We start from the raw sequence: 24,416 nt of genomic DNA, 5'->3' as shown, positions 1-24,416 counted from the left end.
TTGTCTGGGGGACAATACTTACCTTCCCTTAAGTTATCAGCCCAAACCCTGAAGAGCTGTCCTACTGATGGAGCTGTCATGGGTTTCATTGTCATGGGTTTACTTGCCTGGCTGCAACCCACTACAAGAGTAACCTGAACACCTGGCACTAACCTTCCTCTCTCTTGGCACCCAGCTGTTTTCCAGAAGAGCTGTAGCTCTGCTGATGCCTGGATGAATGCTCCACAGAGTCCAGACTACCTATCCTTTATTCCAGCACTGCCTAACTCAGCTCTGGTCTGACTATCACAAACAGAAAGCTAAGTGCAGCCAAGCTTCATCCTATTATAGCTGGGGATGCTGCCTTGTGCTTCCTGTAGACTTCTCCTGCTCCTTCACCAGAGGACAGGCTAACCCTACACACTGTCCCTTCTAGATTAGCCTTGTTGCTCTCTAGACCTGCTCCAGCTGAGCCTCAGCTCATTCCCTGAACATTGTGTTTTCTGGCTCAGCCCCACTGCAGCAAAGCCACCCTCCAGGGACACCATTAACTCAGTTGCAGTCTGTCCAGTGCTTTGCAACCAGCAATATCCAAACAGGAGATCTCCTCCCATTTCTGCACAGCACAGCCAGGCTCACCTGTGTTCTCCTGCCAGCAGGTTTAAAGGGACTGGTCTCCATCTCACTCAAGGCATTTATGGAATAGCAGACCATGCTGTGAAACAGTTAAGTGCTGATTTTATTCCCAGTGAGAGCAATATGCTCAAATGCATCTCTCCAAAACTGGAGGAAAGAACAAATTGTTGATATCCATGAAAATTACAAACAATAACATATGACAAAGAATACAAGATAAAATGTACATTCAAAAGAGCACTGCTGACTTGAACCCAGCATGAGACTTGGGGCAGCACAACCTAAGAAACCAGATCTGTGGGAGTCCCTGGGCCCAAAGTGACAGCTCAAATCTGCGAGTCCTTGACCAGTGCTCTGGACTGGACAGTAAGCACTCTGCAGCCTGAGATGTTAGAACAGCCTTAAATTAGAGAAAAAGCAGAAAGATTTTATGCCTCTCTTTCAATAATACTGATGGCAGGTCTGAAGCAGCATCAGGGAAGCTACCGATGATTCTTCACGAGGGGAAGGAAATGCCAGGATTTATCCAACCTAGAACTGCACTTGACTTTGGGTGGTGCAACCTGGCATTTTTAAACACACTTTTGTTTTTTCAGACTAAGAACAGCCCTTTAAGTAATGTTTTGAGAGTTATGCTGAATTCAAACCTGTCTTGAAAGACTTGAATTTACTTAAATGACAGTAGTCTTTCAAAAAGCTTGCACATAATTTTCCACCGTCATTAACTGAGGGCCATCATGGGATGGGGAACAGGAAGAGAATGGCACTTCAGTAATAAATCATTGAGCAGTTAAAAAGCAGCAAATGCTTCCAGCCTTATACAAGATATTCAGGCTGAAAAACTGGGAAGTTAGCTCAGCATGGCTCGTGCCAAACACACAACAGTGCCTTATTTCATAGATGGTCAGACCAGTTTTTAAAATGCAAATTAAAGTCACACTTTTCACCAAACTTCAGGAGGTGTCACATTTTCACTGGGAAGATGTGAGGACTACCCCTTGGAAACTGCAAGGGAAATTTTAATTGCACTTAAATTAGAGTCTGACCCAGGAGAGGTCAAGGATTGTAATTTTTTTTTTTTTTAATAAAATGAAACTAGGACTTTGTCAAAGATCACCAGTATGTAGGTGTCATCTAAAAAGGTGCTTGCAGGTGCAGCAGGCTATTTGTTTCATGATAGCTTTTGGAGCAAAACCAAAATAAAAGAGTAATTTTTCTAGAAATCAGCTTTTTCTTTCTTTCCCACAAATACTTAGGTTTTGTTTGGACTTATGGGAACTGGAAGAGATTTGGATTTTCATGGGGAATACAGTTCACATTTTCATGTGAGCAGAACACATCATTGACAGAAATGGCTGAACAGTCCCCACCACTTCACAGGCCTTCATCACAGGCCTTCATCACAGGCTTTCATAACATGACTGCACTGGTGCACAAATGGACCCAAATGCTCACACCTAGTGTTTCCAGCAGTGTTTCCAGTTTCAGGAATAAGTTATAAATAAATACATGTAACATGAGTATTAACTCATCAAACATTACTTAAGCCACTACTCAGCTGACAGACAAACACTTCAGTCTCTAAATTTCTCCACATTTCTGAAAGCTAAAGCTGGAGGTCACAAAGTGGAAGTAGAAAAAGGATTCATAAATGCACTCTAAACTTCCTGGGATTGGCAGAAATGGCATCTGAGTACAGACCCAAGAGAATCAATGCCCAGCTCCTCAGGAAGACACAGGCCCTTGAGGAGGGAGCAGTCCCCAGGCACCATCACTCCGGGTACACAGAGGGGTCCCACACAACCCCCATTTTTCTCTGTTAAGTGCTACATGATAGCTATTGCAGAGTCCTCAGTGCTGCTCTCCTGCTCCAGGCCCAGCCGGCGGATGGACTCGCTGTATTTCTGCCGCCCCAGCTCAACAATGGCTTCGACCTCATCAGCGATGTCCTGGCGGCCACTCTCTTTCAGGGCTGTGATCAGCTTGCTCACACAGTCAGGATCCTCTGAGTTCTGCTGAGCCCATGAGAAAAGCATGTCCAGGATCTGCTTATTGAGGTCCTCTCTGAAGAAAGGAGGAAAGCCAGAAGTAACCAACACGCTCTCCTGAGCAGCAAACCAAAGAGACCTTACATAAGTCCCAGCCATGGCTGAGGCCTTAAAGAAGCCATCCAGACACACAAAGCACTCAGTGGGCCTTCCTCTTTCCTGCCCAGCATACAGTTGCAGTTCCTGCATGAATGTTTCTCTATAAAATATTTTCCTAATAGAAGTATCAAATTAAGGCATTCTGCTTTGGAATATAATTTCCTCACAGGAACACTAGTTTGATTATAACAAGTCTAATTCTCTCCTACTGCTTTGGCTTTTTGGTCAGACTGCATGTCCCGTGATGTACCACAAGCTCTTTTTGATTAACAATGATATTCACTATTAAAGCCATAGATCATTTCTCTTTGTAAGAGATGGAGTCTGGCCAGGAATCTGATCAGAGAACAGAATAGGAATGCAACTCAGCTGAACTACAAAGCTCATCAGGTTTGTTATTTCCCGATTTTTTCAAACAAGAAAATTTATTTTATAATGGCAAGAGAACATAATCAGTTTCCCATTATAAAAGGCATTCTTTTCAGAAGAGTCATTAGTCAACCCATCTTTAATCCAGTGAAACAATTACAGTGGAAGAATTTTCAACCAGCCAAGCATTGATTTATACTATTACACTGCAGATAGATGGACAGACAAATATAATGCATCACTGTTGGTTACTGTGTCCTATTCTCACCTGTTATTGTATCCTATGCGCTCAATCTGCTGGTAGGTCAGGCCCAGGTTGAGGCCGATGCTCTGCCAGTCAGCTCCCACACGCCTAGCAATGCTCAGCAGGTTTGCCTGTGTCAGGTAGCCAGTCTCAGCATTGCCCAGGTTCAAGGGAGGGAAGGAGAAACCATACAGGGGACTGGGGTTCTCATCCCACCGGGGTTTCAGTTGCTGTGTCACAAAGAAGAGAGAGAAAGAACATTCTTTCTTTTCATAGAGGACAGTGTCCAGCTACTCAGTCTCCACAGTGAAATCTCCTTCCTTCTACTGGGAGAAAGGAAGTACTTGGGGCTGAAGGGTCAGGCTGTAAGAAGGAAGGAGGACTTACACTGGCAGTGACCAGCAATGCTCACTGCCTCAGGAAAATATCAAATTGTAATGCTCACAGTCATAGCTCACATCGGAAATTTCCTTTCCTGCATTTACAGAGCAGTTTAAAATAAGCCACATCCCTGAAGCATATTTGCCTCAGCAGTAAGAGAGCACTTAGTGTAGGTTCATAGTTGAGGTTGCATGTGTCAGAAAGGGATGTGAGATCATCACATGTGATTGGAAGGGAAGTATTCAACCTACCGAGGTATTTATTGTTTTAGGCTTCTCAAACGTCACTTAAATTCCATAAGCAAAAGTTGCATTTCTCACTGTAACCTACAACCCAGCCTTTAAAGCTCACTGCAGAATACCTGCACTCAATGTCTATGTTCAAATCCAGCATAACTACCTCATCCTATTCCTTTCTTTTCTCCTGCTGCATGAGCTGTGTGACTAAGAAATTTATAAACAAAACAGACAATTCCCTTAATTACAACAAGCTTCCTTGCGTACTACATTCTCATTTATTCAAAGGATCCACCCTCTCTGACTCTCTGACCACCCACCCAACAAGCCTGTTCTTGACAGGCAAGATGAGCAGGAGAGGTGGAGACCACTCACAGCTCTTCATGTTCTCGTTTCAGAAGAGCTCGCTCACAGGGAGTGCAAAATCTCCACCATGACATGGCTGGGCAGCTATTCCATGTGCTCATTCATTGCATGCCTTCTCATGGAGGAAACAAAATTAGTTGAGCAGAAATGCCATGCTCTTACCCCATCTAGATTAATTTTTCTGTAGGAGACAACTTACAGGTAGTTTGATGGGCAGAGTAGCAAGCCAGAGGGAGTCTGGACCTTTTCTCCTCCTGCTGGCATCTTCAGGGATGCTGTCTGGAACTGCTCCTCGGTAGAAAGAGACCTTTGCAAAGAGAAAGATTGCAGTGAGGCTCTGATTCAAGCACAGTGGCCCAGCCTATTGGCACCATGTCTTCTACATTTGGGAAAGAATGAATTCAGCATTCTCATCTATCCTCAGCCCACAAATACGGCCTCTCAATTATGTGTAACTGGGAGGAGCACTGAGGTTCTGCCATAAAGGCTGGACTTTCTGCCAGCACCCAAAAAATTAATGGCAGGAATGTAAGTCAGACAGTTAAGTGATGAGTGATCTTCGAGATTACACTTCTTGACTGTTCAGAGTTTAGTCAGTGAAATGCAAAGCCAGAGAAAGAGGGTAGGAAAAGAGTCATGCCCAGTACTCAGAGATTGTTATAATGAATATTGTAAAAGCAATGATGAAGGAGGAAACAAGAAGTCAGTGTAACTGGTTGTTCACCTGGCCTTTTACAGCTTGGCATTTTCTGTTCACATAGGGGGAGGTCACATAGATTTCCTTCATGTTTTTCAAGTGGGAGTAAAAAATAAATGAGAGACGTCCACCCACGCAGTCAGGGCGATCTGTGCAGAAAAGGAGGAAGCAATCAACTTGTGGAGAAAAGTGTGCAGAAGCAGATCAGTCATAAAAATAAACCCACCTGGCTATTGCCCTCTGCAGGTTTACAAGAGCATGAGAAGAAATGAAAATCTGCAAACAGCACTTTCATAAGGAAAAGTAGACAGAAAAGTTATGTGACCAGAGAATGTGACAAGTTCAATGTCCAGGGGCTGGCTGCTGTGAGCAGTGGGGGAGCTGGAGGCAGAGAGGAATGCTATGGAGGAGTACAACCCACAGCAGAAACATGTCTAGGGCCAGAACAGGACAAGAGGGAGGGAGGTAGGAGCAGAACGAGCCCAGTACTGCCATACCCATATCAATGCTGATGCCTCGCTCAAAAGCTGCAAAAAATTGCTCTCCCTCGAACATCTCCACCATGTCAGATGGCTCAGGTCCTCTATAGCGGTCCTGCAGCTTCTTCAGCACTGGGTCAACCTGACAATGACAACAGTGTTTGGTCAGAAGCACATCTGTCCCTCAACCCATGTTGCTATACCCATGATGTTCCTCTCACCTTCAACAGGGAAAACTAATTTACATGAAAAGGATGTAAACAAATGAACAAAGACACATTAAAAAAGCATTTCAGCACTGTCTCTGTCTTTTTAACATGTCTTTTTAACTTCAAAGACAAGGAGGGATTTACTTGCTACCATATCCCACTCGCTATTCAAATACCTTTTCTCAGCAAAAAGACACACGCTACAACAGCACACAGCTGAGGACACCAGAAAACTCATTTTGGCTTTGTAGCCTGTGGTAACAGTGGCACTGCAAGAGTTGGGTTAGATTCTTCTAGTTGTAACAGTAAACTTCTCTCACTCCACGACCATTCCCAGCAGGATTGCAGACACACCCAAACAACCATCTCACTCTGAGTGCCATTGATGCCTCATCTGGAGACAGTTTTAGCCCACAACCCAATATAAAAAATCCTTGCAGATGTTTGTGTCCACAGGCCACTTCAATACAGGAGCATAGCTAAAGAGAAGGAGCAACCAGAGCAGAGAATTATGCAGAGCTGGATATGCAGCCCAGTAGTGGCAGTCTGCTAAAATAACCCTCAGCTCACCATGCTGCACTGCCTGCCAAGAGACATGTTCTCCACAGCTGCACACTCATGCTCACACTAATCTGAAACAACACTGCTGAGGGCTGATACCCCTAGGAAGAGGCAGCAGAAGAGAATGTGTGAGCACTTCCCATCTCCTTCTTGACAAAATCAGCCAGATTAGCTCACACTCATTGCATAAACTAACCTGATGTTGCATTAAAGCAGACTAAGGAGTGCTCATATGCTCATATGCCCATGCTTGAACTGAGAACAGCAAGGAACATAAGGAAAATTACCATTTCTAACCACTCCAGCTGAAAACAAAGCAGTGCTGCTGCCCACACCACTAGCCCCTGTCAGACAAGTGATGTGTAAACTTTGACTTAAATTTAAGGCAACATGTTTTACCTCATGTTTGCTGGATTATAACAGCATATATATGGCCAGTAACTGTGGTTCAGCTGATTTTAGCAGCCCAGTCCTCAGAGTTTGCAAGGGAGGAAATCAATGCATGGCATTTGCCACTGCATAGAATGAGTTTTTTTCTTCCCCCAGCTCCCTGTGAGTCAGTATCACACCACCAACAGTGTGGTGACGCTGCTGGTCACTGTTTGGTGCACTGCTGCCTTTGCATCCTACAAAGGGAAGCCTGGGAAGCTCAGGAGCAAGGCAGTGCAACCCAGATCAGACCTTGTGCTTGGGGACACACTGGAGCAGGACTTGCTCGGGATCCCTCTTCCTCTGCAGCGCAATGAAGTTCACCTGGTACAGACGCAGCCGCTTATAGACCTTCTTGGCAATGTCTCCAATGTAGGTCTTGGTGGTGTACCACAGCCAGTACCTGGACACAAGGAATTTAAAAAAAATGAGGGACCCTACCCAGAGAAAGGTGCCAGTGTCACACCCACATGATTGGAAAGCATGACAGGTAGAGACAAAGTGCTACACTGGGCCTGACTTGTAAAAGGAAAAGGGAACAGATAGAGTTAATGTCATGGCCTCTGGTCAGAGTGTTGGAAAAGCAAGGCAGAGGAACATCCCATCTTTTCCTCAGGACTAATCTTGCACTTACCAGGAGAAGTGAGTGACTTCAAACACTGCATAAAGATGGGTGAATTCCAGCACCACCTCACTGGTGATGTCATTCCAGGCTTGGCCCTCCAGGTCACCATGGAGTATATGCAGCCTTGACCGATCCAAATTCAGCCCTAAAGACACCAAAGATCACGAGATGCTATATGCAGCAGAAACTTTTATTCATGGCTTTACAAACCCAGCCACAGGTTTGGGTGATTTACTTTTTAAAGACACTGAGTAAGGGTTCACAGCCTTCTCTTCAGCATCCAGAACTGAACTTTGGTCAAAGAAGAGCAGCAATAAAAGGACAGGCTATCCCATTGCTTTCGGGATATTTTGGCAAAATATGCAGAGTTAAAATGATAGTGTGCTCATTTCCACCAACAGATTCATTAGACAATTCTCATCACTAAAATCTAGGTTTATTAATTAAGTTCTACCTCTTTCTAATGTACATCTCACAGACTTTTCAATCCTGATGCACTTCAGGCATACAAATACCAGGTAGTGTTATAATGAAGGCCATGTATTTCTTTACAAGAAAACCAGGAGAGGTCAAAGAAAATAGGAGTAAGGACACTCAGGGTACTCAGCAAACAGGAATCCTTGGATGACTGAGGCTGTTTTTAGCAGAGTAGGATGTGGCTTAGCATACAATCATATATTTCTAAATGCAGTGGTTCAGCACCTGATTCATATGCAAGGAAAAGAGAAGGCAGACCCCTGGAGGCAGCATGTTCATTTCTTGCTTCAAGCTATTCCCAGTCATGAATCAAAGCCCTTTTACAATGCATCTCCTCAGTGGGCAGGAGTGCCTCTCCAATCCACCATAGTAAAACCAGCAGTTAAAATACACATGTGGTTTGGCAAAGAAATCCTTTTGCCAAGACCATTCTCCCAGCTTGTCTGGTCTGTGAACCCCAGCCCTGATCTGATGGACCTGAACTACCTTCAGCTCCCACCGCTCTGCACCACCACGCAGTCAGCGGTCACGCCTTGCTGTTCCTGCAGGAAAAGCAGCAAGCTTTATTAAGAACAGCAGAGACAAATAAAATTCTCTCTTGCCCTTTGTTGTTTTCCAAATACGGCATTTCCCCTTGTCAATTTTGGGAATAAACTGACCTGTGACCCCGGGTGGAAGGGGCAGCTGAATTCTCACTGGCTTGAGAAAATCCACCGTGGAGTCCTGGGAGAGGTAGAGCAGGGGACTGGCTCTGCACTCTGCATGGGCTGTGATTTCCTGTATCTCTTCTGCAGAGACTGGCAGCACCTGGATGTGGCAGACAGCACAGTGAGCAGAGCAGTCAGGCACCAAATTCCCCCACTGCTCACTCAGTCCCTCCAGCACCCAACAGGCAAATGCTGCTCTTGCTGCAGGGCCCACTGAGAAATAAAGCACAGTGAACTTCAGATGAAGTCTGGCAACCTGTCGGGCTGGGATGGACTTAAAGTATTACAAGAGCATCTAGCAGCTCTACAGAACAATTCATTTTAGTGGGGTGATTTTAGAGTTAGATTCAAATTAGATTCCCCCACCACCCCCAATTCTCACTGAACTGTTTTGTTAGGGTCAATTTTGCAAGGGAAAAAGAAGCAAAATCTTTTTGTGTTCCCTTCATAGCAGCTACCCACTGGTCTGCTGAAGATCCCTTTCCCACACAGGGCAGCACAGAGCAAGGCCCATGTTGCATGGAAGTGAAGAGAGAAGGTGATCTGAGATGGGTCAGCCCATGAAGCAACCATGTCTAGACATGAATTACCCTAGGGCAGACATCTCTGCTTGATTCTGTACTGAACATGAGAAAACAGTTGCACCAGAGCTCACCAAAAAGCATGCATACCTGCAGCTTGACACTTCGAGGCTCTTTGGTGACTCCAGGAGGAAAGATCACTTTGATGTTTGGATCCACACTGGAAAAGAGCAATGTCCCCTCTGCTGGCACTTTGCATTCATTTTGGACAAGTCGAGACACAACAAGGAACCAAGAGAAGTGAAGGACACAACAGTGGGCCACACACTTCTGTGACAGAGGACAAAGAAGAAAACATATAGGCATATAACTTAATACAATAAAAGCAGGAAAATGAGCACCAGCCAAGCAGAAAAAAGTACTAAATCAGGGATGAAACATGGCAGGATGCAACTCATCAACTTTCTCCATGAGAGAGGAAACTTGGAGCTGAAATCCACTAAATTTTATTGCAGCTGGTCAAAACACAGCTCATGAGATGTTTGAAATAGGTTCACTCTTGGCTGGGCACAACCAAAGAGGGGAACAGGAACAAAGTGTGTCACTGGTAATTTCAATCTGCTCACCTTTGATTTTCTTTTATGTTTCACTCTTGTTTTCAGATCATTCCAGCTCTGCCCACTGAAGGTCCGAACTACCACCTCATGCTGGTGAGGGCCTTGAGGTGAGATATATGGCATCCAGATCTGCACCTCCTGGCAAAACAGCATTCCTGTGAGAGACACCAACTAAAAGGATAAAAGCAAGGCCAGCTCTGCTCTGCGGCTTCCTATGCAGACGAGGCGTGGCAGAGCATGGCCTGTATGCAGGGAATCAAAGAACCTGCTCTGCCCTGCGGTCTCCAGGGAGGCGACAGGAAATGTCAGATCTGCTATGGACTTTGATGGTAGGAAAGGTTCAGCAGCTTCTGAGCAAAAAGGGCAAAGCAACCTTTGCAGTAAGCTGCTGTCAGCCATGATGGGTCTGGTAGGTGGTGTGACTACTCCCCAGCTTGAATGCAAACCACACAATCAGACTCTTAGAGAAGGATGCAAACCATTCTCCTTCCAGGCTAAGGCCAGATGCTGGACTTATCCTCTGGTAGAGCAGGGGTGTTGTGAGTGAGAAAGGTTATAGCTCAGCTCAATCAGGAGCAGTGGGCAAGGCAAAGGTGCCAGATCAGCACAGTATCAGAGAAGCTGGCTGTCTCCTTTCTCTCTGCAGCAGGGCTTCTTTGAGAGAGCGTCCTGCAGCTACTGAAAAACACCACGGATGGGGGTAACTGTCTCACAGGTCCCAAAAGACAATCTCAGAAAGTTCTACTGAGCTACTGCAAAGGCAGATTCATCAGGAGGTGACCTGGGGGTATCCTCACCTGCTGGAATTGGATGCCATGAGGCTGCAGCTCCAGAACTCTACTCAGCAGGACATCATGGTGTCTCAGCTTCACCCACTGTGGATCCGGCGTGAGGGATCGGAAGTGGATCCGCAGAGGAGCAGAGGCAGCCCCCGGAGGAAAGTAGAAACGGATGCCACAGGCCAGGACCACTCTGCAGCCTTCAGAGGTGACAGTAAAGCTTCCAGAAGACATGTATGAATTTTTGACATTGTGAAGTGACTTCAGCCCTCCAAAAATCGACAGAATAATCTCATACTTGTATTTCACTGGCCTGCTAAGACTATAGGCTCCTATACATTCCTGCAATACCCACCATGCACCTTGTCTGTAATGTAAATTCTTAATAACAGAGGCTTACCTGCCCTCTTCTGATGCAAAGAAGAATCTTTTTAGCCTTCTGGTACTGGATTTATCTGTGGCAATAAGAAGATTTAGGTAGGAGAAGGAGACAGACATTACTCAAACCAAGGTAGACAAAGAAAGGCTGAACAGTTTTGGCTTAATCCTAATCTGACAGAAGTCGTTAATGGAATCCTGGTCACACTGCAGTGGGCCCCAGAACACACTGCAGCAAGAGGATGGCATGTGGCCTCGAGGTCCCAGGACATACTAAAAATGCTAGCTCTCCCCCAGGGAAACTCAGAAGCAGAGGGAATTTGAAAATATTTCAGTTTACCTCTGCAGCTCTCAGGGCCATGTTTGATTGCCTGGGGCCACCCCGGGAATCAGTGCTTGCTCTTGTGAACATGAGCACCACTAGGAAACCCTGCTCAGATTCCTGCTCATTTCATCACCTTCCTCTTGGACTAAGAGCTGTTCCTCTGCAGCCTGTGAACCTCAGGAAAGCAGGAGGTAACTGCTATGCTGAATGACCCCTTGCTGTTCTCTGAGGTTCTAGCATGAGCCACCACAGCCATAAGGCCATGCACCAAGTCCAGGAACTGGTGCTCACCTCTGCCAAAAAGACTGGACCCCTTTAAGGACCTCTCCTGATTTGTTTCCTGTGAGTCTCACTTTCACTGTAAAACCCTGCCAAGAAAGCCCAAATCCAGGGACCACTGAGCCCTTCAGACCGGGACAGGCCTCATAAAAACATAACTAATACTGTCTGTATCCTTACAACTTAATAATTATTTCAGAGAAAGAAATGCTGATCTGATTCCCCCCTGCTTGTCTTCTCTAATCCAAACCCATCTACACCATGCTGGGCTGAGTGAGGGAACAGCTGGGCAGAACACACAGCAGCAGAAGCCTTGCAATTACCAGCCTGCGGGGATGGTTCCGTTTCTCCCAAGGGATTGCCTCGGACATGCACGAACGGCAAGGCCTGAATCTCAGCAGGGATGGCACGGAGGCAGTTGTTCTGCAGATCAAGCCTGGACAAGTTGGGCAGGCTGGCAAGAGAGGCAGGGACTGTCACCAGGAGATTGCTGTGGAGATGCAGCCGACGCAGAGACTTCAAATTGGCTGCAGGTTGGAACAAGAAGTGAACCGCCATCCGTGCTGTTAATTGAACTGCATATCAGCTCGAACCCTCCCTCTCTCCTCAGCCCATGTAAACACACACATAATGAGGGAAAAGCACAAAAGCTTAACATCCCTTTAGCTCACAAAATAAAGGAGTGCAAGGAATTAGCTGAGAGGCAACACAGCCTCCTCTGTCCTCTCCTTTTCAGCTACAAGTAAGACAGCTCTGTCACAAGTAAGACAACCTCAGTCACAATGTAATAGAGGACCCAAGAAGCTGGGCAGCCAAAGTCACAGCCCAGTTCTGTGGACTGGTCCACACTGGACAGTGTGATTCCAAGCCCAGATTTGCAACCCATCAAACCTCAGCTCTTCTGCTACCCAAAACCAGCCAGGGCAGATCCTCAGTCATTGTAAATTGTATTGAAATCTTAGCAGTGTCACTGATTCACAGAAACAGAGCGTAGTCCAGAGAGTTGTTAATGTTCAAAGGCACTGACTGAACCAAGCACGATCGTTCTGGATACCCCTTCCATTTGGCTCCAATATAAAATGGTTTATGCTAACAACTCTGGGGATAGAGACCAAGGGTCTCAGAGGTTATACCAAAAGCTTGGCAAGCTCATGTCCTTCTCTTTCCCAATAAAATACATACCTAGGGAGTCTGGGATGCTCAATAAGTGATTCCCCGAGAGATCCAGCTCTGTGCAGTTGCGCAGATTCCCAACTTCTTCAGGGAGCAATTCCAAAGCATTTTCTGAGAGATCCAGATCCTGCAGCATTGACAACTCCCCAATGCTCTGAGGTAAGTCCTTCAGCTGATTTTTCATTGCAGAGAAGAAAGTCAGTTTGCTCAGACAGCCAAAGTCCTCAGGAAGTGTCACCAGGCTGTTGTGGCTCACCAGGAGCACACGGAGGCTGGATAGGTGGAGAATGCAGCTTGGCAAGGTGGAGAGTCTATTGAAGCTGAGATCCAGGTGGGTGAGACACCTGAGGTTCCCAAAGTCTGGTGGCAAGCTTGTCAGGGAGCCATGCTGATAGGAACCAAACTTGTCCCTAGTGTGGCCACCTGGGTGGAGGGAAGTGGAAGAAGAGGTCAGTATGCTACCAGGAGAGCTCACCAGCCTCATGTGAGACTCAGCACAGAGATCCACAAGATTGGGAGTTACTGATAACAACGAGCAGCACTTATCACAAAGTACTCAGAGAAGTGAGTTTTCTGCTCCATGCCTCAGTTTCCTGATCAGTGAAAGGGGTGTAACAGTGAAGAGCTGTCATGAAATCAGGAGATGCCACAGTGAACCACTACAGCTCTGCTAAACACATCTGGAGTTAAGGCTCAGAACGAGCCAGGCCACCCCACACATTTACCACACTTCAGCAGGGTGGCCCATACACCTCCAAGATCCCACTCTCCTTCCCCACTTCTTCCTCACTACCAGTGGCCAACACACAACACTTTATGGATCAAGGAAATAGTCCTTGCCCTCAAGAATTTATCCATGCTGCTGAGAAGCAAACAGCCCTGAGGACTGAAATCTGCCCTTGCAAGACTGGAGGGCACACCTGAGGAAAGAGCAGTGAAAATGTGGGGGGGGAAGTGAATAAAGCAGTATTTTGTGGGGCAGACAGCACAGAGAGGGAAGAATGAAAGTTCTGTATCCCAGCTTGTGACTCTCAAATTAGAGAAGGGCTGCACCCCTGGAAAATAACTTGAGAAAACAAAAGGAAACTTCCAAACTTTTCCACTTAATCATTGTTTCATATTCCTCCTCTACTGTTTTCTATTTATAACCATATACAGCAGAGGGCACCAAATATTTATTTTTTGCTAAATAATGGTACAAAATGAGAACGACCAAACAGGCACACTGCACTTAGTACATAAGATTTTACTAAACTACTTTATTGCACTTCAGGATTCTCAGGGTGTGTGTACATCTCACAAAACAAGACTGATAAAAGGTACTGCTGTTATTGCCACCTCACTAAAGGGGGGGGGAAGACAAATCAAATTATTCATATGAGAAATTTGTGACAGATATAGAAACAAACATCAGACTTCTCAGTTTTCAGCTGGAACCCTGAATTCTGCCCCCAAACTTCCCCTTTTTGTTTTTATTTATTTTTAAAATTCTACCTCCCAAAGAGCAAATTATTCAGTCTGATACAGAAATTATACAAATTGTATTGATATCCTACCACAATAAATAGATGAGATAGTCAAATAATGATCTAATATTTATAGCTCTAACAGTTATTACACTTTGCCAAATTACCTGCACAACCTGTGTCCTACTTTAGATAAAATGTTGGAACAGCCTCTTCTGGTCTGTCTTGAACTTTGCTAAACCTACAGTCACTGACAGTAAGCAAGGATTAAGCATGGATTGATTCAGACAGAAACACAACAAATACAGCTTATTATACTCTCAAAAATGAAATAGGGGCTGGACATTCACCAAAAGATTCAACACCGTTCAATCCCCCTCTTCTTGCATAACTCCATAAATGCTCTTCTTCTAGAGAATGGCTACAGAAAATGCTGCAGCATCAACCCAACAAGACTCCAAAAACCCAGTCCCCAGGCAGCTGTAAAAACAAAGGGAGGAAATAAGAGCCCAGAAGCTGCATCTTGTTGAAATCTGCATTCAGCTCTGAGCAAGGTTGAGCCAAAGCTGAGGTAAGGGGCACTGGAACAAAACACTTCCAAGGGCAGTTTGTCCAGCAGATATGGAGAAAAGGATTAACAAAAAATCTGAGCCTAGAAAAGCTGGATGGTGATGGGCCCCAGAATTTACCTTTAAGCACCAGGGATTTCAGGTGCTTCAGATGAGGAAGGCTGCCCAGGGTGGTGTCAAGGAGGAAATCGTTGCTGCTGAGCCGGAGGAACTCAACCTGGACCAGCTCTCCCTGTTGCTCCTTGAACAGCTGGAGGAAACGGCTGCAGCCATCAGGATAAACATCCAGGTTCAGTCTGTTGTCAGCAAGGCAGGAGCCAGCCAGGGCAGGAGCCCCCAAAGTCCCCTCCCCGCACTCATCCCTGAGCCCCAGCAGCTCTGCCATCTTCTGCATCTCATCCACAGGGTCCAGACATGCTCTGACTTGCCAGGCAGGCAGGCACTGGCAGCACCACAAGGCAGCTGGGACAAGGAGACGAGGAAAGATGGCTCTGAAAAAGAACACAAGCGCACAATGAAGGCTCCTGCCCCAATCCAGAGTGGCTGGAAACAGTTCATAATCACAGCAAGATGGTAGGAAAGATTACATGCATGTTACTGAAAGCTTTGGAGGCAACGAGCACAGAAATGCAGCATGACAGATGTCACAGAGCCTTCTCCTTTTAAAGAAAACCTCTGAATTTTTCAAGCCAACATCTCAGCAGGGAGTGGAGCAATTATGCACCATCAGAAAAGACCAATATTAAATTAAAAGACATAAATGTAAACGCCTATGCCTAATGCAGATTTCAAGGTGCCTTAGTGGGAAGCTTTACAAATAGAGAAGAAAACTGGGGCAGGGAGGGCTGAGCCAGAAGCAGAGCCCAGAGGTGGCTAACAGACTGTGACAGGTCCAATCGAACCCGGTTGTGAAACCCAGTGTCAATGGGATAAAAGCAAGTGGACAAAGGGCAGCAGAGAAAATGTGTCAGAGCCAGCGACAGGGTTAGAAAAGACATGTTGGTGGTGCAGGAGCAACACCTTCTGAGCTTGGCAATTAAACTAGCTTATGGTGTGAATATCAGGAGCTCTTTGTAATCCTTGCCACGGATCAAATTGGTAAACAGAAGTTTCCTTTGAGTGATGCAGAATTAGAACAAACTTGGGTCCAATGTCCGAGGCCAGCAGGTCAGAAACAAGATAACGCCCCAGCAACACCGTGAAGAGCAGTGCTTTTACTGTTACCCTGTGGGACACAGCAGCACTGATGCTCCTAAGGCACAGTGTGGGGGAGGCATCATCCCCTGAAAGGGCAGAAATGTAAAGGAAAGAAGAAGAGGAAGCAGAACCAGAGGCAGCTCACAAATTGTGCTGCATCCTCATTGAATCTGGTTTGTGAAACTGAGTGCCAATGGGATAAAAGTGAAACTACTGCTTTAGTATAAAGGTGAGCATTTCTTACAAAGACACGGTGCACAACATGTACACAGCCCCCTTACAGACGTGTATGAAAAAAGTCCATCAGCTATAGCTTTGTAAAACTGTCAGTGGTGAAGATACCAGAGGGCAGGTCCAGAAGCCACAGAGGCAGCCTCAGGGCCAACAAACACAGATAGATGTGGTGCCACAGACACTCTGAAACACACACCTGCACATGGACACACACACAGCCCTGCACATGGACACACACACAGCCCTTCACATGGACACACAGCCCTTCACATGGACACACAGCCCCGCACATGCTTACACACACAGCCCTTCACATGGACACACAACCCTTCACATGGACACACAGCCCCGCACATGGACACACACACAGCCTGCACATGGACACACAGCCCTTCACATGGACACACAGCCCCGCACATGCTTACACACACAGCCCCGCAGATCGACACACACCCCCGCACATGGTCACACACAGCCCTTCACATGGACACACACACGGCCCGCACATGGACACACACACACCCCCGCACATGGTCACACACACCCCCGCACATGGACACACAGCCGGGCCGGGCTGTCCGCAGCCCCCCGTGCCCCGGCCCTGTCCCCCAGGCCCGCTGCCCAGGCCCCGGCAGCAGCCGCAGCCGCGCCCGGTGCCCGGCCGAGCACGGCCCCGCTCGTCTCACCCCTCCGCACCGGTCCCGGGCGCTTGGCAGCCGGGGCTGGGCTGGGCAGGGCTCTGCACGCCACTTCCTGAAAAGTTCTCGGGAGCTGCGCCGCGACCCGGGGCGGGACGGGACGGGGGAGGTGCCAGAGGCAGCGGGACACGGGCCGGGGCTATGGGGAACCGTATCCAGGTGTCCCGCTGCCACAGCAAGGGCACGAAAGGAGATTTTCCCCACACGGCCACGGCCCTGGCACCGCAGCCGGTCCCGGTTCGGCTCCCCTGGGCTTCAAGGGAGCGGGAGGCACGGGCAGCTCCGGGTGCTGTGCTCATTCCATACAAATCCAGGGAGAGAAATGGAGCAGGGGCTGCGAACCTAAGAGGGCACAGGGCTGGGGCTGCCCTGAAGGGAGGTTTGTAGCCAGGTGGGGGTCAGCCTCTTCTCCCAAGCAACAAGTGACAGGACAAGAGGACGTGCTCTCCAGCTGATGCCAAGGCTCAGGGTGGACGTTAGGAAGAATTGCTTCACAGAAAGGGTGGTCAGGCATTGGAATGAGATGCCCAGGGAAGTGGTGGAGTCACCGTCTCTGGAAGTGTTTAAGGAAAGACTGGACGTGGCACTCAGTGCCATGGTCTAGTTGACAGGGTGGTGTTTGGTCATAGGTTGGACTTGATGATCTCAGAAGTCTTTCCCAACTTATTGATTCTGGGACTCTGGATGCAAGCTGCACATGGCCCTGAGGGAAATTTCTCTTCCCACAGGTAGTAGACAGCAACCACTGACTACTGCTCCAAGCTCTGGCTCAGTTATAACACACTGAGCCTGGTTGTTTTCTGAGAGCACCTGAGCTACCACACTGGGGATCGCTGGGGCACCCCCCAGGGCAGCAGGGCAGGGACAGCCACAGCCCACACACAGCCCTGCTGCTGAACCAGCACTCCTGGTTTGTTTGGGTCCAATGGGTTTCAGCACAGTGTTAACTTTTTACTTCCATTCCTTTCCCCAGTGCAAGTGGGGAGCACAAGTGAACAAGCACAGGTGGTGACTCCTGTAATCCCATGCCACAGGATTACCACCTCCCAGTCTCCCAGCACAGGAGAGCAGCCTTGTTCCTCCTATGGAGCCTTGCCTCAGTGTGCTGTCCCACAAGTGTCACCCAGTGTGGAAGAAGCCAATCTACACACGGAGTTGAGGTATTTCACAAATATTTCATTCAGATTGGAAAAGACCTCCAAGGTCATTCAGTCCAACCCATGACCAATAGACCAAGGCACTAAGTACCTACCATGTCCAGTCTTTCCTTAAACAGCTCTAGGGAGAGTGACTCCACTGTGCCTGGGCAGTCCATTCCAATGTCTAATCTCCCTTACTGTGAAGAAATTCTTCCAAATGTATAAGCTGAACCTTCCCTGACACAGTTTGAGGCTATGTTCTCTTGTCCTGTGCTAATTGCCTGGGAGGCCAACCCCTGCCTTTCTACAGCCTCCTTTCAGGTGGTTGTACAGAGTGCTAAGGTCATCCCTGAGCCTCGTTTTCTCCAGGCTAAACACCCCCAGCTCCCTCAGCTACTCCTCACAAGACTTGTGCTCCAGACCCTTCACCAGCTCCATTGCCCTTCTCCGTACACATTCCAGCACCTCAATGTCTGAATTGAAGTGAGGGGCTCAGAACTGGACACAGGGCTTGAGATGTGGCCTCACTTGTGCCAAGTACAGAGGGATGATCACTTCCCTAATCCTGCTGCCCACTCCAAGATCATCAAGTTCCACCACCAACCAAACACCACTGTGACAACTAGAGCAAAGCTAACTGGTATGTCCTGTTGTTCCCAGAACACCTCCAGGGACAATGGTTCCACCACCTCCCAGGGGAGCTTTTTCCAACGCCTGACCACCCTTTCCATGAAGAAATGCAACAGAGGCAGGCGCTGGCTTTCTGGATTCATCACCAATTGCCCATCTCTGCACTGATATGAAACAAACAAACATGAGGGCTCTGTGCGTGGATCCGCCTTGCGCGCACCTGGTGGCAGAACCCAGCTCACGGGACAAATGGAGGGGACTGTGCTGACCCTACCAGGCCAGGCCAGGGCAGGATTACAGAGGTGGAGGGCAGTATTAAGCTGTGCCAGGGGAGGTTTAAGTTGAAGATCAGGAGTAATTTATCCACAGAAAGAGTGATCAGGCCTTGGAACAGACTGCCCGGGGCTGGAGGTGCAGTCACTGTTCCTGCAGGTGTCCAAGGAAAGACTGAATGTGGCACTCAGTGCCATGTTTCTAGTTGACAGAGTGGTATTAGGTCAGAGGTTGGACTCGATGATCGCAGAGGTGTGTTCCAATTTCCTTCACTCTGTGACCCCGTGATTTGGGGAATCTCCACCATCCCAGCACAAACGACAAGGCCGCACAGCACGCCCAGCATGGGCAGCCCCGGCTCTGCACATGCGCCACCGGCCGCGCTGGCGGCGGCCGCACCCGCGGCTCCCCATTGGCCTGCGCGTTGCCCGCCGCTCCGGCCCAATGGCAGCGCTCGTTGTTGAGGGGTGGCGGGAAGAAGGCGTTGCCGAGGCCGCGCCTCTTCCTTTCGCCGCCGCTCTGCCCTCGCGCGCGCACGTTCCAGGCCGCTGTCCCGCGCCGCCGCCGCTGCCCAGGTAAGCGCGCGGCGCGCCCCCCTCCGCGGCAGTGGTGCCGTCCGGCCCGCGCGCGCCAGCCCGCCGCGGCCGCGGGACTCGGGCAGATCACTCGGGGCCGGAGGGGGTGGGGGGGGGGGGAGGAGGAGAGAACGGCGGCGGCCATGTGCTCTCCCGACCAGCGCCTGGGCCGGGACTGGCGGAGGCACGGGACGGGCTGAGGCGGACGCCAGATCGGCAGTGCCGCGTTACTGCTTCGTTTCGGGAGAGGTGTGCGGTGCCGGCGCCGGCGGGAGCGTGTGCGGGCCCCGTGCCGGCACCGCCTGCGGAGCGTGGCCTCGCCGGCCGCGGGCCCTCCTTTGGAAGCGGAGCCACAGGATTGTGGCTCGGAGGGAGCAGGGATAGGCTCCCTCCGAGCACGCGTAACTCGGCCATGCTGAAACTCTCCTCTCCTGCCTTGCAGGATGCGTTACGTCGCTGCTTACCTGCTCGCCGTGCTCGGGGGCAACGAGTCCCCCACGTCCAAGGACTTGAAAAAGATCCTCGACAGCGTCGGCATCGAGACGGACGATGAACGCATGAACAAGGTGGCGTTGCCTCTTAATTCCAGATGTCCCAGCCAGCACCAGACATTGGAGCTCTTTCCTTGGCTTCAGTGTTCCCGTTGCCTCCCTATTGATGTACTGTTACGATATTCAGACGCTTGGTGATTCTTACCAGTGTGAATTTCAACACTGCTGAGCCAATCATAAGTTTTTACAACTTTTGTTGAAAGTCTGGCTTTCTTACTCAATACCTCTGCAAAGGTATTGGGTGTATTCAATACCTCTGCAAAGGTCTCTGTCAGTTGTTGCTGGCTTCTGGTAGTTCAGGCTAATCATTCTCATTGAGATGGTGGCTGCATATTAGGATGCGGTTAAAATGTTCTGACATGGTGCATAGTCTGCACTGAAGGTTCGCTTCTTATTTTTGATCAGTATCGATTCAGAACTTAGACTTTTGAAGGCCTGATACTCAGTAATACATTCTTATATAGTGTGCTGCAAAGGAGCATTTGTTTCCTCACCAAGAAACATAGGCAAGTCCTAACGTGGAGATTGAAGGTATTTGAGGATAATATATAGGAAGGCTTTGGAAATTATTATGAATGTAGTTGCGTTACAAAACAACTTCTAAAGAGTATCTTAATTAGAATGTTTCTTGTGATATAATAGATCTTCAGCATTGTGGACCTAAAAATAATTGGTGATGGGGAAAAAAACCAAGAACCAATAAAATGATCTTATCACTTGTCACATATTCCTATGTGAAGTGTTTCCAGAGAAGTACAGATGAAAAGAAACTATTTTCCCAGTATTTTACCATAGGCCCAACAAGACAGAGGGTTGGCTGAGCTGACAGCGTCCTTACTATGGTTTGGAATGTTGGTTTGAACTCTGTGGAGCTCCTGTTTAAATGCCTGGTCTTTTGGTTTTGGCTCCTTTAGGTTTAGTACCTTAATGGATTAATTGCTTTCTTTGATCCTCCAATATTCAGAAAGCTGTTCTGGAATCTGTATTGGGTCATAATTAATTTTTTGATCTTTTTTGATTTTCTGTATCTTAACCCTGTGTAAATGTAGTGAAGTCTTAGAAGCATCTTTCTCCTCGATGGAGCAGTCATGCAGGCACATGGTTTCACACATCCCATGCTCTGTGTAAGCAGAAGGTGCCTGTTAAAAAGCTCTTGCTAAAGTCCTTTAGCTTTGGCCACTAACTCCTCATAGCTGGGACTCACCAGTATGTTCTGGAGCATTATTTTTAAGTGCTTGCTTTAGCAGTTTTGGGGTTTCTGTTTTGTTTTTGTCATCTCTGGTTATACAACAATGGTCCTAAAATTAAAGTTGGAACTCTGTGTTCCAGGGGAAAGATACAATAGCTTGCCTGTTAACATGTGGTAGGGCTAGGAATGGGACCCTGTGGTTTTGGGTCCAGAACCCAGTGCTTCAGAGCCTCCCAGGGGCCATTAAGCAAGAAATGTAAACAGTCCCTCAGTGACTTACACTGTTGGTGGGGCTTCCTAATTGGCTCCACAACATCTCTGTATCATCTTTTTTCCAAGTTCATTGGATTAGTTATGAATTCAGTAACAGATTTCATGAAAATGCTTAAAGTACTAAAGACTTAGGTGAAGTTTTCATGTATATGTTCTGTTCCTGGTACTTAGAAGTAAGGAGTTTTGGGGCTAGATAAGCAGCAGTATGGAAGAACTGCATATGATGATTTATCAGTACTTGTTTAAATGTAGGTTGTTCTTATGCTGTTTGGAAACTCTAACATTGTAAATTTTACTTACAGGTTATTAGTGAGCTGAATGGAAAAAATATTGAAGATGTAATTGCCCAGGGTAAGTAGAGTCTCCGAGTGACCCAGGTAATTGCCTCTGTTCCTTTGATAGCCTAGACCTGAGAGTATGGAATTCCTGCCAAGTCACAGACTCTTTGTCTGTTCAGCAGTGTGGATCACAGGTGGATTGAGTGGAATCAGGTCCATTCTAATTCCCTGCAGGTCAGTGCCAGTACCTGCTGGGTTTCGCTTGTGGACTACATTAAACTGGAGAACTGAAGCATGTATGAGCTTACTGGAAGTCTGCTCATGATGGAGTTTTCTGGACATGTTGATAAAAGACTGAGCTGTCCTTCAGGGCCTCTAGGAGATGTTTTGTTTCACCCACTTCTGTGCCCCAGTGATGTAAAGCAAGAGGAACAGGCAGTTGGCAGTGGGGTGCAGCTCCACCCTCTGCCATGAGCACAAGCCTCCAGTGCACATCTCTTGTAGAGCTCTCAGAGTCCAGCATTTCCTTTTCCCTGAGACAGAACTCTGAGGGCTGATTTCTGTAGAAATTTGTGCTCTTACTGCGGCTGGAACTTTTTACATGAATTGGCTGGGTCATAGGGCTGAAGTAAAGCAGAGCTGAGGTAGTGCAAAGGTTTCTGATTAATGAATTTTTATTTTTTTGCAAGTGTACAGGCACAAGGGAATTTGCAGGCATATTTTCGTTTAAAGGTAGCCAGAACTTTGCCTAGCCTTGCTGTCAGGAGCAGGCACTGGACATTCTATCCACGTGGTTTGAAAGACCTAAGAGAGCTATTATACTCGCAGTTACAACACACTTACGCTCTTTCTGTAATACTTCAAATAAATCGTTTCTTAGAACATACATGCATATGAAACATGTTTGTTTACTTTGCTAGTTTAATTAGATCTTGAAGTAACAGGGAATTATTTAGAAACTGATTCCCAGAAACTGGAATACAGGCAAACAGTGTGTATGTGACCTTTGAATGCCAAGGGAGCCTTGGTATGTGAAAGGCAAGAGGCCAGAGAACTAGCTGGCTTTCCAAATACGAGCAGAAATCAGAAGTCTCAAAGGAGATGCAATATAGGGTTCATAGAGTGCTGAGGAATTTGTTTAAATACTGTACTCTTTGCCATAAATAAATCAATCTTTCCCTTTCTCTCCTGTAAGTGTGATCCTTTTATGCCCTTAGAGTCCTCTTTACTCTTAAAGGGGAAAATAAAAAGGAGCAGGAGAAACCTGTGCTGCCATTGTTATTTTTGAGGTACATTATCACTTTCTGGGCTACTGTGCTATTCAGAGAACAATGTGGGTGTGCGAAATTGGATGTGTTTGCTGCTATTTTTATGACAGCTTTTGGAAGAAAGACAGGGACTTTTTGAACAAAAGAAAACCTACTAATAATATGCTGCCAGTGTTCTTGGGATAAGCCTTTGTGAATCTTAAAACTCCTGAGTGTTTTTCACAGAACAATTTATATTTATCATTAATACAGCCTCTTGGTCCTTTCAGCAGATTAGTGACAGGTTCAATCCATGAGACAGGATCAGTTTTTTCCTGCACTTTTCCATTTCCCCTACCTTCTGTACTTGGGATGAGCGTGTAAATAAATACCTTCTCTTGTGTCCCGTTCAGGTAATGGAAAACTTGCCAGCATGCCTGCTGGGGGAGCCGTGGCAGTCTCAGCTGGAGGGGGCTCTGCTGCTCCTGCCGCAGCTGCGGCCCCTGCTGCCGGTGAGTGAGAGTGGAGAGGTGTGGCTCCAGGGCAACTCCTTTTGTCTCTGGTACCAGCTTAACAGCTGAGTCGACGTTTCAGGGCTTCTCCACTTCAGCAGTTCATGTCGACTGAACAGTTACTTTTCCTTTGGACAGTCAGACACATTTGCTTTTGGTCTGCCTTAGGATTGGTCTTGCTTAGAACCGAGAATCAGAGACTTGGTGGTATAAAGCACATCCCTGCAACAGTAATGTCAGTTCTGTGTTATTTGGTTGCTGAAGGGGAATGAGATAAACCCTGGAGGCTCCAGTAGGCAGCAGAGCTGAGAACACCAAAACTTGTATCTTGAAAATCTGTGGTGCAGTGTGAATACTGACTATTCACTTGGTCTTTTTTTTCTTCAGCTGAGGAGAAGAAGGAAGAGAAGAAGGAGGAATCAGAAGAATCTGATGATGACATGGGATTCGGCCTCTTTGATTAATTATTTGTTATAGAGAAGTTATTAAAATTCTTTGTTTTAAATGTTTTTGTGTTTATTATTATTATTACCATACAAGTGCTCTTGGATTCAGCTGTTCTTTAAATAGCTCTGACACAGCTTTGATTTTATCTCTGTGTGTGAATAGGTGTGTGAATTTTCTGACAGACTATAAGACTCAGCTCTGTGAGTACTGAGGAAATGGCAAAGCTTGTGTGAACCTGGGTGCTTGTTTTGACACTGCTGTTTCTTAAACAGTGTGTGGAAACGGAATCTTCCTGATAATAGCCACCTCCATTCTGTTTTGCTCTCAGTTACTCAGTGAAGTGGCTCATCTATTCAGCAATAAAAGGACTTTGTTTTCCAGGATCTGTTTATTTAATTCCAAAATGTGAAATTGAAAGAACAGCAGGCCTGAATTAGGCCAGTAGCATAATTTCAGAGCTAATTATAGTAATTTGGTTTTTAAATGTTTAAAAGCACCGATTTCATGACTGTCAGATTTCCAAG

The 24,416-nt window shown here is 47.2% G+C and overlaps 2 protein-coding genes and 1 non-coding gene across 3 annotated transcripts; 2 read left to right on the top strand and 1 right to left on the bottom strand.

Annotated features, from left to right (window-relative positions):
* Positions 1-695: 695 nt before the first annotated feature.
* PIDD1 (p53-induced death domain protein 1) lies at positions 696-15,043 on the bottom strand. The gene is made up of 15 exons (XM_066552116.1): positions 14,770-15,043; positions 12,624-13,037; positions 11,765-11,968; positions 10,860-10,914; positions 10,478-10,679; positions 9,690-9,818; positions 9,214-9,393; positions 8,495-8,642; positions 7,368-7,503; positions 6,986-7,136; positions 5,553-5,676; positions 5,083-5,204; positions 4,558-4,665; positions 3,400-3,605; positions 696-2,679 (listed from the first exon to the last, which is right to left on the bottom strand). The coding sequence occupies exons 1-15, from the start codon at positions 15,041-15,043 to the stop codon at positions 2,442-2,444; spliced, it is 2,691 nt and encodes an 896-aa protein (XP_066408213.1). The 3' UTR covers positions 696-2,441.
* Positions 15,044-19,295: 4,252 nt separating this feature from the next.
* On the top strand, positions 19,296-23,950 carry RPLP2 (ribosomal protein lateral stalk subunit P2). Its single transcript, XM_066551865.1, has 5 exons — positions 19,296-19,395; positions 19,838-19,961; positions 21,711-21,759; positions 23,347-23,445; positions 23,833-23,950. Exons 2-5 carry the CDS (start codon positions 19,839-19,841, stop codon positions 23,907-23,909), a joined length of 348 nt encoding a protein of 115 aa, XP_066407962.1. The 5' UTR covers positions 19,296-19,395; position 19,838; the 3' UTR covers positions 23,910-23,950.
* On the top strand, positions 21,898-22,030 carry LOC136558531 (small nucleolar RNA SNORA52). The gene has a single exon (XR_010783902.1). It is a non-coding gene; the product is annotated as a small nucleolar RNA SNORA52 (small nucleolar RNA).
* Positions 23,951-24,416: the final 466 nt, after the last annotated feature.

Source organism: Molothrus aeneus, chromosome 6 (assembly GCF_037042795.1).
Source record: "Molothrus aeneus isolate 106 chromosome 6, BPBGC_Maene_1.0, whole genome shotgun sequence".
In the NCBI taxonomy this organism is placed as follows: Eukaryota; Metazoa; Chordata; class Aves; order Passeriformes; family Icteridae; genus Molothrus; species Molothrus aeneus.
Note: the sequence above shows the minus strand (reverse complement) of the source record. Positions and strands in the feature narration are given on the sequence as shown.

What these genes read in the sequence shown, in the direction of transcription:
- RPLP2 (XM_066551865.1), top strand. Translation starts at nt 19,839, where the DNA reads ATGCGTTACGTCGCTGCTTACCTGCTCGCCGTGCTCGGGGGCAACGAG. An exon ending in ACGATGAACGCATGAACAAG is followed by an intron (nt 19,962 to 21,710) that starts GTGGCGTTGCCT and finishes TTTTACTTACAG; the next exon opens with GTTATTAGTGAGCTGAATGG. An exon ending in AGCTGCGGCCCCTGCTGCCG is followed by an intron (nt 23,446 to 23,832) that starts GTGAGTGAGAGT and finishes TTTTTTCTTCAG; the next exon opens with CTGAGGAGAAGAAGGAAGAG.
- PIDD1 (XM_066552116.1), bottom strand. Translation starts at nt 15,043, where the DNA reads ATGCAGAAGATGGCAGAGCTGCTGGGGCTCAGGGATGAGTGCGGGGAG. An exon ending in GAAGTCACTCACTTCTCCTG is followed by an intron (nt 7,137 to 7,367) that starts GTAAGTGCAAGA and finishes CCTTGTGTCCAG; the next exon opens with GTACTGGCTGTGGTACACCA. An exon ending in AGGCATCAGCATTGATATGG is followed by an intron (nt 5,205 to 5,552) that starts GTATGGCAGTAC and finishes TTTTCTGCACAG; the next exon opens with ATCGCCCTGACTGCGTGGGT.